This window comes from Periplaneta americana, chromosome 9, assembly GCF_040183065.1.
Source record: "Periplaneta americana isolate PAMFEO1 chromosome 9, P.americana_PAMFEO1_priV1, whole genome shotgun sequence".
In the NCBI taxonomy this organism is placed as follows: domain Eukaryota; kingdom Metazoa; phylum Arthropoda; class Insecta; order Blattodea; family Blattidae; genus Periplaneta; species Periplaneta americana.
Window position 1 is genome coordinate 38,704,932 of NC_091125.1, and position 12,820 is coordinate 38,717,751.

The 12,820-nt window shown below is 35.7% G+C and overlaps 1 protein-coding gene across 2 annotated transcripts in view; it reads right to left on the reverse strand.

Moving 5' to 3' along the window:
• The window catches only part of LOC138705836 (lysine-specific histone demethylase 1A-like), a 66,117-nt gene that overhangs the window by 23,840 nt on the left and 29,457 nt on the right, over positions 1 to 12,820 (reverse strand). For both annotated transcript variants that reach the window (XM_069834510.1, XM_069834511.1), the window contains exons 9-10: positions 4,261 to 4,395; positions 1,269 to 1,342 (exon numbers count right to left, since the gene is read on the reverse strand). In XM_069834510.1, coding sequence (XP_069690611.1) covers positions 1,269 to 1,342; positions 4,261 to 4,395 — 209 coding nt within the window. The remainder of the gene's footprint in view (positions 1 to 1,268; positions 1,343 to 4,260; positions 4,396 to 12,820) is intronic.

Below are 12,820 nucleotides of genomic sequence, written 5' to 3' on the forward strand. Positions count from 1 at the left end.
TGGTCTAGTGGTCAGAGCTTCTGGTTATAGTTCATGAGGTCCCGGGTTCGATTCCCGGTTAGAACACCAGGAATTTTTCCTTAAAGGGGATTATTCCCGTGTTCGTCCATGGTCTGGAATTTAGGTTAAGTTTAGATTTAAGACCTCTCCTGGCACCACATTATCATAATCATCCTATCACATCATCGGGGTAATGTAACTCTGCCTTCCAGGCGCCCCAACCTCAGAAGTGGGTTACAACTAAGCCAAGGCCAGGAGAGAAGACCAGAAATGTCGAACAGACAACCTGGTGGCATTGGATTAAAAAAACAATTCATGTTCACCTAGTATTGTTCATTTGGTCCAACACAATCCGATAATGCAAGTGCATGGGACAACTGACTTATGAGTTCGTGTAGAAGTGATTTTGGGTGCTCCTGGCTACAACACACATCAGCGTAAATCAATAAAATTACTCTTGGGAAGTAATCAGATTGGGTCACGGTGCAGCAGTACTGTGGATCGAAGCAGGAGGAGAGGGAAACAAAACCATGTGCTGCTGTCCTACCATGTTGGCCAGTAACCAGCCACTAATCCCTCCTGTCATCCCGGAGTCAGATGATGCTACTTTAACAGAACAAGGCTCACTCTCATCTGCAGACTCAACCACTGATGGACTACCAACCACAGGCAGCATATGCATTCAGATGTTGCGAACGAAATGCATCTTTTATCCAGCCATCTGACAAAACATGGGACCACCACAAGGACACCACAACAGATAACTCCGAGCTTTATAAATGCTCGCTGCCAGACTACAAGTGACCTAAGTGGTACAAATAGAGGATGACAGGATCTAGGTTGGGATGCCTGTCAATACCATCACTGTGTTAGCAACAGGCACCATGATGAGGAATGTTGTCATACTCCCGGAATTCATATTTTTTCATGGCCATATTCTAACTTTATAGGTCGTAAGTGCATGCATATTTCTATACTTTTTAGACCACAAAAATTTGGGTTTTACAACTTAGTATGAAACTCATAAGCAAGACTTATTTGATGACCACTTCTTGAGAGAGCATATTAAGTGGACATTTAAACATATCTGCTTCCAGTTTTGCAATGAAGGGAAATTGAACATTACTTGCTTACATCAAGAATATCCTCATGTGATATGAATCAACAGTCAGAAACCTGCACCTTGTAACATAATTTTCTGGCTCAATCAATATCAGGTGGAAGAAATATGGGAATCAGAAACTTAAATGCTAAGTAATTACACAAACCTTGGCGGTGATGCTTCTAACTCTTGTAATTTATCTTCAATTTCTCTCTGTTGTTCAAGCAACTGATCCCATTCCTGAAACACGAATTTTCTCTAAGAATATAGGCGTGACATCATTTCGTGATATGAGAATGAAGAAGTCCTATCTACACTATTTATCGACATTGAATTGTATAACAAATCATATACCTGAGACCCAGATTTATCTCCTACAGCAATTTTTACGTCCATAACAAATATAGTTTCTTACATAGAGATCAGTGAAAAATGTTTCAACTCTAAAAGAACTTTCAATTTTAATTTCGAATAAAAAGTTCTATCTACATTATGCAGGAATACCAGCCTTTTCACCATCTACTACAGGAACAAAGTACTTTAACAGCTTATCGGAATAGGATTTTTTACCACTGTATGCCCTTCAATCTCTAAAATGTTAATAATTTGCATTTAGTATGAATATTTTCAGAATATTAATTATCTCATCTCGTGCATTATGTCTGAAATCTTTATTTTAATGCAGTCAGGTTGGCATATCCGTCCTACGTATTATGGTGTAGGAAAGCTATTGAGATTTCATGCTCATTATTATGAATGATGTTATTAGCAATGATGAAATTAATTAATCTGTGCCCAAATCTTGAAATTGTAACAATTAAATATTCTACACCAGGCCACTCTTCTATTAAGAAGTTGACAATGTGCATTCACAGATTGAAAAAGTTTTGTACATGTGTGAATTCTGGTCACCCACTTCACTTGTTCGGCTGCTCCAGAGTGTAAATAAAAACATCCTTTGTGCCTGAAGATTTTAAAGATTTTCATAATTACTTATTCGGCTGTAATACAGTGTAAATAAAAACATCCTTATAAAGTGATCGACTTTGTCTCTGAAGATTTTAAAGATTTTCACAAATCCAGCAAACATTTCGATTTCAAGAAGATCCCATTTTCAGAAATTAAACAGTTAAAGTTCGGGAAAGAACATAATACATTTAATGTGGGATTCAAGTTAAATTTTACAATAATGAATTTCATGCAGTAAATGTTAATGTAAGTAATTTTTGCTTGCAATAATAATAAATAAATTATTATTATTATTATTATTATTATTATTATTATTATTACTATTATTATTATTATTATTATTATTATTATTAAAAAAATTGTAAGGTCCCTAAAAACTATAAATGATCCAACACACAGCACCTTTCCTTCAATAAGGAATTATTCTTTGAAATATAAGAACAGTAGACCTAAAGAGAAGGCTGCGGGCTTAAATTTTATGTTAAAATGGATGGCTCAGGAAGACAGAAATTACCATAAAGGTTTGATTACAAACAGTACATAACTTTTCTTACTAAAAAAACTACCTAGTTTTTCCAGTTGTTATTCTTCAATTCATTTTGTAAAACTTTGTTCATAAATACCCTGATATTATGTATTCCTAAGTTTTATTAACTATTCTTACTTAAATTTATTTATAAAGTATTGTTAACAGTTACGGCTTCCTATATCATAATACAAAAAACTAATTTTTATTTGTTCTTTATTTCAGTTCTAAAGCACAATTAATAATAACTGACGTGTGAGCCACAACAATAAGTAGCAGAATTTTTAAATGGTTTACAAAAACAATTATAAAAATGGGTGTGGCTGTGTCGGTGACATAGCTGTGGGGTTTATGTGAATACATCTGTCTTAAATCAATAGATATAGATGAAATCTTTCGTTTGGCACCAAAATGAGGGTGCTAGCACATCATAGTCGCGAGATAAGCATATTGTCCAGAAATTTTCGTGCACGCCCAAAATGGCCACCAGGTGCCATGGACCCCCATCAGGTTCATGTTTTTTTTAATTTGGTTATTTAACGACGCTGTATCAGCTACAAGGCTATTTAGCACCAATGGAATTGCTAATAACGAGATGATATTTGGCGATGAGGTCGAGGATTCGCCATAGAGTGCCTGAAATCTGTCTTATGGTTGGAGAAAAACTCGGAAAAAACTCTACCAGGTAATCAGCCCAAGTGGGAATCGAACTCGCGTCTGAGCACAAATCCAGATCAGCAGGCAAGCTCCTTAGCTGACTGAGCTACGCCATTTGCTCCAAGTTCATGTTTGCATCATAGTAGTATACCCAATCAAACGAGACCATATTATGTATTTCAATCGTGTTATTAGTCACAATGTTATAGTATCAAAATAGATCACACTGCAAACGTTACATCACCATTTCCATTCTGGTACTCCTTATCTCGGTCTGATTTTAAAGATGCATTCATGTCAAAACTAAATAAAAGGCAAAGTTAATGTACTTTTACATTGAAATCTCACTTTTCACAAATTTGTCTAAGTGATGTTATGGCCCCTGCTTCAATTCATCTGACTTAATTCTAAGTATTAATTTTTAATTCACCTGTAAAATATTATTAATAATTATTTTTAAGCCCTTGGCCTCATTTTCTCTTCTGAAGTTACAACCATCACAGGTTCTATCTGACAACTCGCCACTTGAAAAACATTTTTTGGCATAAAAAGTTTGTATCTGAAAAATCATAATTTCAACAACAAGGATAAAGTAGATCTTTGAAAATCTTTATGAAAATCCTCTCATAGACTGTTGTCCCTTAATGAAAGCATATGACAAAATTTCAGGATTGAATTAAAAATGAAAAGTGTTTTATAATTCAAACTTCAAGCCTCTCTCCTGAAAAATTACAGAAAATAAAGATAACCTTTTAGTTCTCACATCACAATTTTTTCTTGTACCTCTTCTGTTATAAGACTAACCAATTGCCACTGAAATTATTTAGCTTTCCAACAGAAAATCCATTAGTACAGTCTATTTCCTTTATAAATATTACATACCTAGTTCAGTGAAATTTCACTAATCTAGCATTTCGAAACTGGCCATAATTAATATAATTTTTAGAGTCCAATAAAACATAACCAAAAATGAAGTACTACATGATTGGTAGCATAATATACTTACACGGCAGGAGTTGTTGAGATCTCTAAGTTTAGAACGTAATACAAATTCCTGTGTTATATCTCTGGGGCCTTTGCTTTCACATTGATCTTTATATTGTTTGTTCAGTTCTTCAATCTTTTCTCGTAAGGCCAACATCTGAAAAATTCGTTATAAATGTCATACTATCATTAAATATGAGATCATTAACAAAACACTGAAAAACATATATATTTCCAGACCACTAACTTATACTATCAGGAAGCTTTTTGGAATCAAAAACATAACTCTCAGTGTGATTCATGCAATAATGTAGAGCATATTTCTGCTACACAATATTCTCATTTTTGAGCTATAAAAACACATTTTCGATAAGCTAATCACATTTTCTTTCAAGTATATCGTTGTTTCTGACTGACCTTAATGAGTAGCTGTAATGTCGTAACTATTTTGCAACTTCTTTCCTCAAGGCAAAAAATCGTTTTAGACAATTTCCTCTGCTTAACCAGCATATTTCACCTGTATAACATCAAGTCTCCATATTTCACTTCAAGGAGAGAAACTTGCGGTGAGTTAACGAACGATTTCCCCCTTTGATCGGATTTACGCACTTCATGACAGTTTTCATGACGTCATCCATATCCAAACATTTAGCACACAGTGCTTCCTGATGGACAATGCAGTGACAGTTAATCCCATCTTAACGCAATAATCCAACTAAGCCTGTTTTACAACCTCGCATAGCACCATCTGTAACGATGAATGCCAGTTTCTTTGCACCACCTATTTCATTCACTACTTTAATTTTCTGCTTCATAGACGTCTCGACCTGCAGTTGTGCTGTACAGTGGCTCTAGAGCAAGTCACTCTTCATTAATAACAAACTCCTTTGAAACAGTTCAAACATAAATTAAAAGCTGAGCTGTGGTCGGTTATGTCGGTCAACTTGTTCAATGCCAATGAAAAGTACACAGCCTGAGAAATAAATATAAATGTGAGAACCTATTTCTTCTACCCTTCCAGCCACCGTTTCTTTTGACAAAGGCAACATTATTAAATTCTTTCACCATTTTCTCTCCAAACATTTTAGCCATTTCAACACAACATTTATTTATTCTCCATCAGATATATTTTTTTTTATTTTACAATTTCTAAACGCACTACATAAGATACAAGGAGAGAATGTTTTTGAACACTTGTTGCTTTAATAAAAAAACTGTTTCTGAGCACTAACCTTCTTTTTCACTTAGGAAAATGTATTATGTGTCTTTCTCGTGTTAAATTTACATTACCTCCTTAACACGTTTCAGCCTGTTATCAGCCATCTTCAGAACTGGTTGGTGCTGGTCTTGGCGCATTTTGTTTGTGTTTCCTGTGGGGATGTGTTTGTGTAGTGTAATGTGGAGTCAAAGAGTGTGTGTGTTCTGAAATTGAGTTGTGTGTTGAGAATTTCATTTGAATATGTTTTTGTGTGTCTATATATTTCGTATTGTTTTAGTGTGTTCAACACACAACTCAACTTCAGAACACACACTCTTTGACTCCATATTACACTACACAAACACACCCCCACAGGAAACACAAACAAAAAGCGCCAAGACCAGCAACAACCAGTTCTGAAGATGGCTGATAACAGGCTGAAATATGTTCATTCATTCATTTATTTTATTCCATAGATCTTACATGAGCAATGAAGCTTTAAGATGTGGAACAAGTCAAAATTTTATAATATTACAATTACAATTTTTACAAATTTTTATAGTTTTACAATTTAGTAATTTTCTACAATTTTTACAATTTTGTGCAATTTTTTACAATATTTTGGCGAGATGTAGTGAGATGAGGTGAGGTCCGAGGATTCGCCAAAATATTACCCGGCATTTGCCTTTTGGTTGGGGAAAACGAGATAATGTAAATTTAACACGAGAAAGACATAATACATTTTTCGAAGTGAAATAGTGTTAAAAGTTGTGTAATCAAGATGTATACTTCTTTTTCAGATCAGCTAATATTGCAGCTCATGCTTGTCCGACATATGTTTTATATTTTGCACTGTGGTTCTGGGTGTAGTGGCAATTTAAGTTGTATTCTTTGTTACAAAACACACAAGACACTGAGGCTTATTGTCTTTATTGTTTGTGAACAGAAACTCTTTTTACCACTTATCCTGAAAGGCCCTATTTTCCTCACAGATTTAGATTTTATGCTTTATTACTCATACTTCTATACAAGTCACAGCTACAGTTTACAGAAGACTGATAATGCTCTAAAGCCAGGTGTCAGAGCTGTTGCAGCTTCTGTTTGCAGAGCTTCATGGTCTGAAGTCTGAACTATGCATTTCTTTTTCATCTGCTACAGCCACCACAGCCAACTTCCGCTGCCACCTGAGATAACTTTTGGCAGGCCACACAAACTGGAGTAACGGCCTCCAGTTGGTCTTAACTAACATAATGTGATCCTACTTGAATGAATGTAAACTCGGGTACAGACCTTTTAATATATCTCTACTCATGAGTGATCAGTAAATTTCAAGTGGCTTATTGGCTTATCTTATTCGTAGGCATCAGAGCATTAAAAAGCATTGTAACTTTCTGCTACCTCTCTTCCCCTTCACCACAAACTGTGATGTTGCACAGCAGAGATATAATAACAGATCTGTAGATGTTATCTGTGACCTTTGATACCTTTCTGTATGTCACTTCAGCATGTGTAATCTGTAACTCAAAACTCTGATTCATAGTCAGGAATAAATGAGGCCATTATTTCTTATCGGGTTCTAGTGAATACTTGAGGAGTAGTAGTAGCAAAAGCATGTTATGTGAGTTAGAAGCTGATTTTGCTGAGTAACACTGAACAGGAAAGTAGAAGCAATACCAATTCTTCAACACAAAACACAAAGAAGGCTCATTAGAGATATGTCAGCTGTTAAGAGAGGGATTATTAATAGAGATCAGTGAAGAAAAATGGCAGAATGAATTTCATCATACAATCAACAAAGAAAAAAAAAATGTAGCACTTGGATGATTTACATGATCCATATATCTTAATGTCGTCTATCATCTGATATCTTCTTCTGCCCCAAATTCTTCTCCCATTCACCATTCCTTCTAGTGCATCCTTCAGTAGGCAGTTTCTTCTCAACCAGTGACCCAGCCAATTCCTTTTCCTCTTTCCCATCTGTTTCAGCATCATTCTTTTTTCATTCACTCTTTCCAACACACTTTCGTTTCTTACTCTGTCCATTTCACACGCTCCATCCTTCTCCATATCCAAAGTTCAAATGCTTCTATTCGCTTCTCTTCACTTCGTCATAATGTCCATGTTTCTGCCCCAGACAATGTTACACTCCACACAAAGCACTTCACTAGTCTCTTCCTTAATTCTTTCTCCAGAGGTTCGCAAAAGATGCTCCTTTTTCTATTAAAAGCTTCCTTTGCCATTGCTATTCTCCTTTTGACTTCTTGGCAGCAGTTCATGTTACTGCTTATAGTACACCCCAAGTATTTGAAGCTGTCCACTTGCTCTACTGTCTCATTTAGAATTAGCAAGTTTACCTTCTTTACTTTTCTTCCTATGACCATGGTCTTCGTCTTGATGGCATTTATGTTCATTCCATACTGCTCACAGCTGTCATTTAGCTCCAGTAACATATCCTTTAGTATCATCTCCTCTTCTGCTTAACAATGCCATATCATCAACAAATCTTATGCATTTTATTCTTCTTCCTCCTACTATCACTCCTCCCATGTCCTGAAAACATTTCTTCCCTAAATTATCCAAGTAGATGTTGATCAGGGTAGATGATAAAGAGCATCCTTGTCCTATTTAACTTCCTTCTGGCATTTCTTCTCCTATCTTGACTTGACTCGTTTCATATAAAGGTTATTGAAGAGTCTTCTCTCTTTCCAATCTAAGCCAATTTTCTTTAGGATCCCCATCAGTTTATTCCAATCCATTCTGTCAAACGCCTTTTCTGCATCCACAAATACTATATACACTTCATTATTCTTCTCTAGATATCTTTCGCCAATTGTCCATAGCAGTCCAATTTCATCTCTCGTATCCTTTCCCTTCCTGAAGCCAAACTCTCTTCTTCCAACTGTTCTTCCATCTTATAATATAAACGTCGATTCAGTATTCACAGAAGAATCTTCGCTGAATGCGATATCAGGCTGATAGTCCTGAACTCCTTACATTTCTTGGCATTATTTTTCTTTGGTATTGGAAGCAACACTGTCTCCTTGAAATCACATATATTTCGTTGCATAATGATAGAATTTCTTTCTTGTCTTCACCCAAGCATTTTATTAATTCAATGGGGATTCCATCAACTCCTGTTGCTTTCCCATTATTCATTTCCTTAAGTGCTAATTCAGCTTCTTCCCTTAAAACAGAAAATCCTTTTTCGTCTTCTGATACAGCTGCTTCATCTTCTACAGCCAAGTCATCTGGACAATTCTCTGTCTGAATCTCATAAATGATACCAAGAAGGCATCACTTATGAAACAACTAGGCCAGGAGATACTGGGATAGGGTGGCCAGTTCCTTTTCTCCCTCTACTGCATACATCACCAACTAGTTACATATTACACTAGTCAGACTTCAGATTACATGGTATTAGGGATGAAAATTTAAAGTGCTTCTCCTCATGTACAATAAAGCATAATTGTTAAAATAATCACAACAAACAAAAAAAAATTAATCGATTTTCACATTCCATTTTCTTCTTCCATTTATTGTAATAGCAGCTGTAATAGTACATTTATTAAATTCAAACAATTATGTTGTTGTTTTCTAATGCCAGGCATTTGACAATAAAGTCATTTGACCTCTTGCACTCCAATATTTTTCAAAGATATTATCATGGCCAGCCACTGAAGCACAGATTTTGAGGTGTTCCGAATCCATTTCTTGGTTTGATTAAATGGCAAGTTGTAGCCGATTTAAGTGAACACCATATTTTAACATTTTGGTGGCTACTTCATTCACACACAACCCCCAGAATGTCTGGAGGACCACATCTGCTGTTGGTCGACGGGTCCATTGGACCTAGCTGGGAGATCTTGCTGATCACCAGCTTTCCCTCCTTAAGCCACTGGAGGACGATTTTAGTGCCATAGCAGGTCAGCACTAGGAACAGAAAAGTAGAAAGAGGAGGAAGGAAAGGGAAATGAACCCCTAGCTTCGAATGCTCTAATGCCGTCGGGGTCGAAGAAAGTAAGAGTTCAGTCAGAGGACTGAATAGGAAAGGGTAAAGAGGGAATTAGGTATTGAATAGAGGAAAATTATACCAAATTCAGTCATTAACTCATCAAGCCGACCAGTGCTAATTGATGAGTAGCCCCTCCCTTTAGTTCAGCTTGTAAAATTATGCTTACTAACAGCTGCACCACGGGAAGGTAGGGATGGGACGTTGGGTATTTGTCCAGGTTGGTTCCTTAAAGCCTTCAATGGGAAGGATTAATGGCTCTCCCCCCTGTATCCGACAGATACCCTTTTGCAGCCATTCAAACAATTATTGTATGCATAATAAGAGGTTTACTATTACAAAGATTTTGATTTCCATATATCATATTCTTTAATATTTAAAAGACCGAAAGCAAAAAGTAGAGACATTTTCTACAACTAATAATAAAAAATAATTCAAAGTTAGGTGTTATATCCCTCAGGATTAAATTTTTGAACACTGATATTGATATATATCAACAACAGATCATTAAGTATTAATAACAGTCTCAGTTCTCTTTACAGATGACTAAGCTGCAGATTTCTGCCTATTTGCCTATTTTAATCCTTAAGTTGAAAACGTAGGCTGTTAGATTAATTATCCATTTTGTGATACATGGAATATTATATGCCAATTTTATAATGCCTATAATGCTTATTTTACTTATAAATGCCTAAAAGTTGCCTAAATGTCTTCTATTTGTTTCCTTTTAGCCATAAAAAAGCAGAGAAACTGAAAATTTTACATTCATTATCTTTAACTCTGACCAAAACTCGGAGAATTATCGATTATTCTACATTTGTAAGGTTTAATGCCATCAGAGTGTGGAGAAATCAAATAATTTAAAATCAACCAATAAGAAAATTGTATTTCGAGAGTTTGGTGCTTATTTCTATATTACATTTGTGTCCATTTTGTGAATGACTATGGAGTTGGCTACAGTTGTTTTGCATGATGTTGTGTGTGCTGTAAATAAGTGGCATCGTTTCGTTCATATTTTATTTCATTGTATTCGATAGTTTGTCATCTTCATCAGGTAAGCATAGCAGTAAGCGTAGCAGAGGCAAAAACTGCCTTGGTGAACTCAAAGCTGAAGCTTGATCTTGCTTTTATGAAGGCTAACTTTGGTAAGCTGCCTTCTCATGTAACAAAACTAGAAGCGAGGAGTATTCCACTCCACAATTCAGTGCAAGTCATGAAGGAAATGGAAACTATACTTCAAGAAGTACTAGGCAGTTTTGGAGAAGGACTGACAGCCAAGTATTCAAGCATAATGAAGAGAACTTCTGACTGGGAGAAAATGCTAGTGGTGGTGGTGGTAGTAGCACAAACTGGAAGCGACACTAACAATACTGCATTGTCTACAGATTGGTTCCCAGCAGAGACTGGGTCACTCAAATACTGTCTAATCCCTTCGTGTGAAGTGGAGATGTTTTTCTCAATTCAACAATATTCTTACGAATATTTTTCAATAGATTATTCAGCCTATAACTTATCCTACTTTTAATTGACTTTAAGTCTAGTCAAACATTTAAAATATTACAGAAATATGTGAAGGACAAATGTTTTTGCCATTACGGTACCTTCAGGACCTGAATCGTGTGTTGTTTTATAAACACCTGTTTTTTTAATCCTTCATCATGAAACAGGTGTTCATAAAACGATACATGAAGATGCCATAATGGCAAAAACGTTTGTTCTTCACATATTTCTGTAACATTTTAAATGTTTGACGACTAAAGTCAATTCAAAGTAGAATAAGTTACAGACTGAACAATCCATTGAAAAATATTTGTATATTTGTAACTTATCACACCAATGTCAATAAAAATATTATATCAGACATTAGTTTTCCTTTGAACATTTGGAGGACTAAAGTCATTCACTATCACAATGACGTTTTTACAGAAAGTGATATTTGATGAATAATGTTGCATCTTTCAATAATAATGTGGAGTTATAAGTGCCTTTTTTAAATGCCTGTTTATTTTTACTTTTTTTAGTGCCTACAAAACCGCAGCTTACAGATGGCATTACCGTTATTATAATAAGCAAAAATAGTGACTTTGAAACTGAACGAAATACAGTAACTTGGCTGCATGATTTGCTGATTTATCACAAATGAACTGTCATTCATTATAGACATCACAAACATAATCAGGTTCTTGACATAACAGGGCTGCAAATCAGATATTATTTTACGAAATTATGGTAAGTTTTTAAAACCAATTAAGTACACTATATTTCTTGCTCTTATAGTTGATAAACATGTGAACTGGAAGGAAAATATTAAATACATTACCTCTAAATTTGGTTCAATCTGTTGTGCTATTGGATCAATGAAATATCTTGCTGAGATTAATATAATGAAGATAAAGTATTTTGTTTACTTTCGTTATAGTATGAAAAATGTTTAATATTTTTTAGGTAACTATTAGGACAGTAAAACCATTTTTATTTAACAAAATTAAAGCATTAATTTAATAGCCAGTGATTATAAAATAGATTCTTGTAAATCGTCATTTTAAAAGTATCAAATACTGACTCTTTCTTGAGAATGTATATTTTGGGGTGAGAGTTATCCGGGCCAAGAAGCCGTGATCTGCTGGCAATGTTACATCCAGACGTTTCGTCTACAGCTGCAGTAGACATCATCAGTGGCAAGGCACTCTAGGGATATTGTGATCTCCTCAGTATGCCAGGGATGACTGATGCTATGACTTGTTTCATGTCATTATTTATAGGGGGAACTGGGTGTGGCTTGCTGTTGTCTGTGCTGGGTGTTTCTCTGTTTTGGTTGCAGACCGTGGTATTGAACTGTTGGGGGTGGATGGATTTCGTGTTTGTGTTTCTCAGTGCAGTTTCAGATCCTCTTTCTGCGATTGAAATTGTATCTATGTTTGTAAATTTCGATGGCCTCACAGTGTAGCTTAGCGTGAAAGTGTGAAGTGCTGCTCAGGATGTCAGTATTCTCAAAGTGGACATCGTGTTCACCTTCCTGGAACACATGTTCTGCTACTGCCGATTTGTCTATGTGACCCAATTGAGAGTTTGTGTGTTCTGTGATATGGGTCTTGATGTTACGCTGTATCGTGCGAATGTATACCAAACTGCAAAAGCATGGAAATCTATACACTCCGAAGCCGGCAGTGGATCACGTGTGTCCTTGGCCAACTGTAACAGATTGCGGTCTGTTTGGTTGGCAAAAACACTGTTTTCACGTTATGGCATTTGAGGATCTTTCTAATGTGGTTTGTAACATTTCTGACATATGGTGGGAAAGCCATGCCTCTCTTAGTGATTTGACCTAGACGTGGGCAGGATTTTTGGTCCTCTTGATTTCCTCTGAGGAATAGG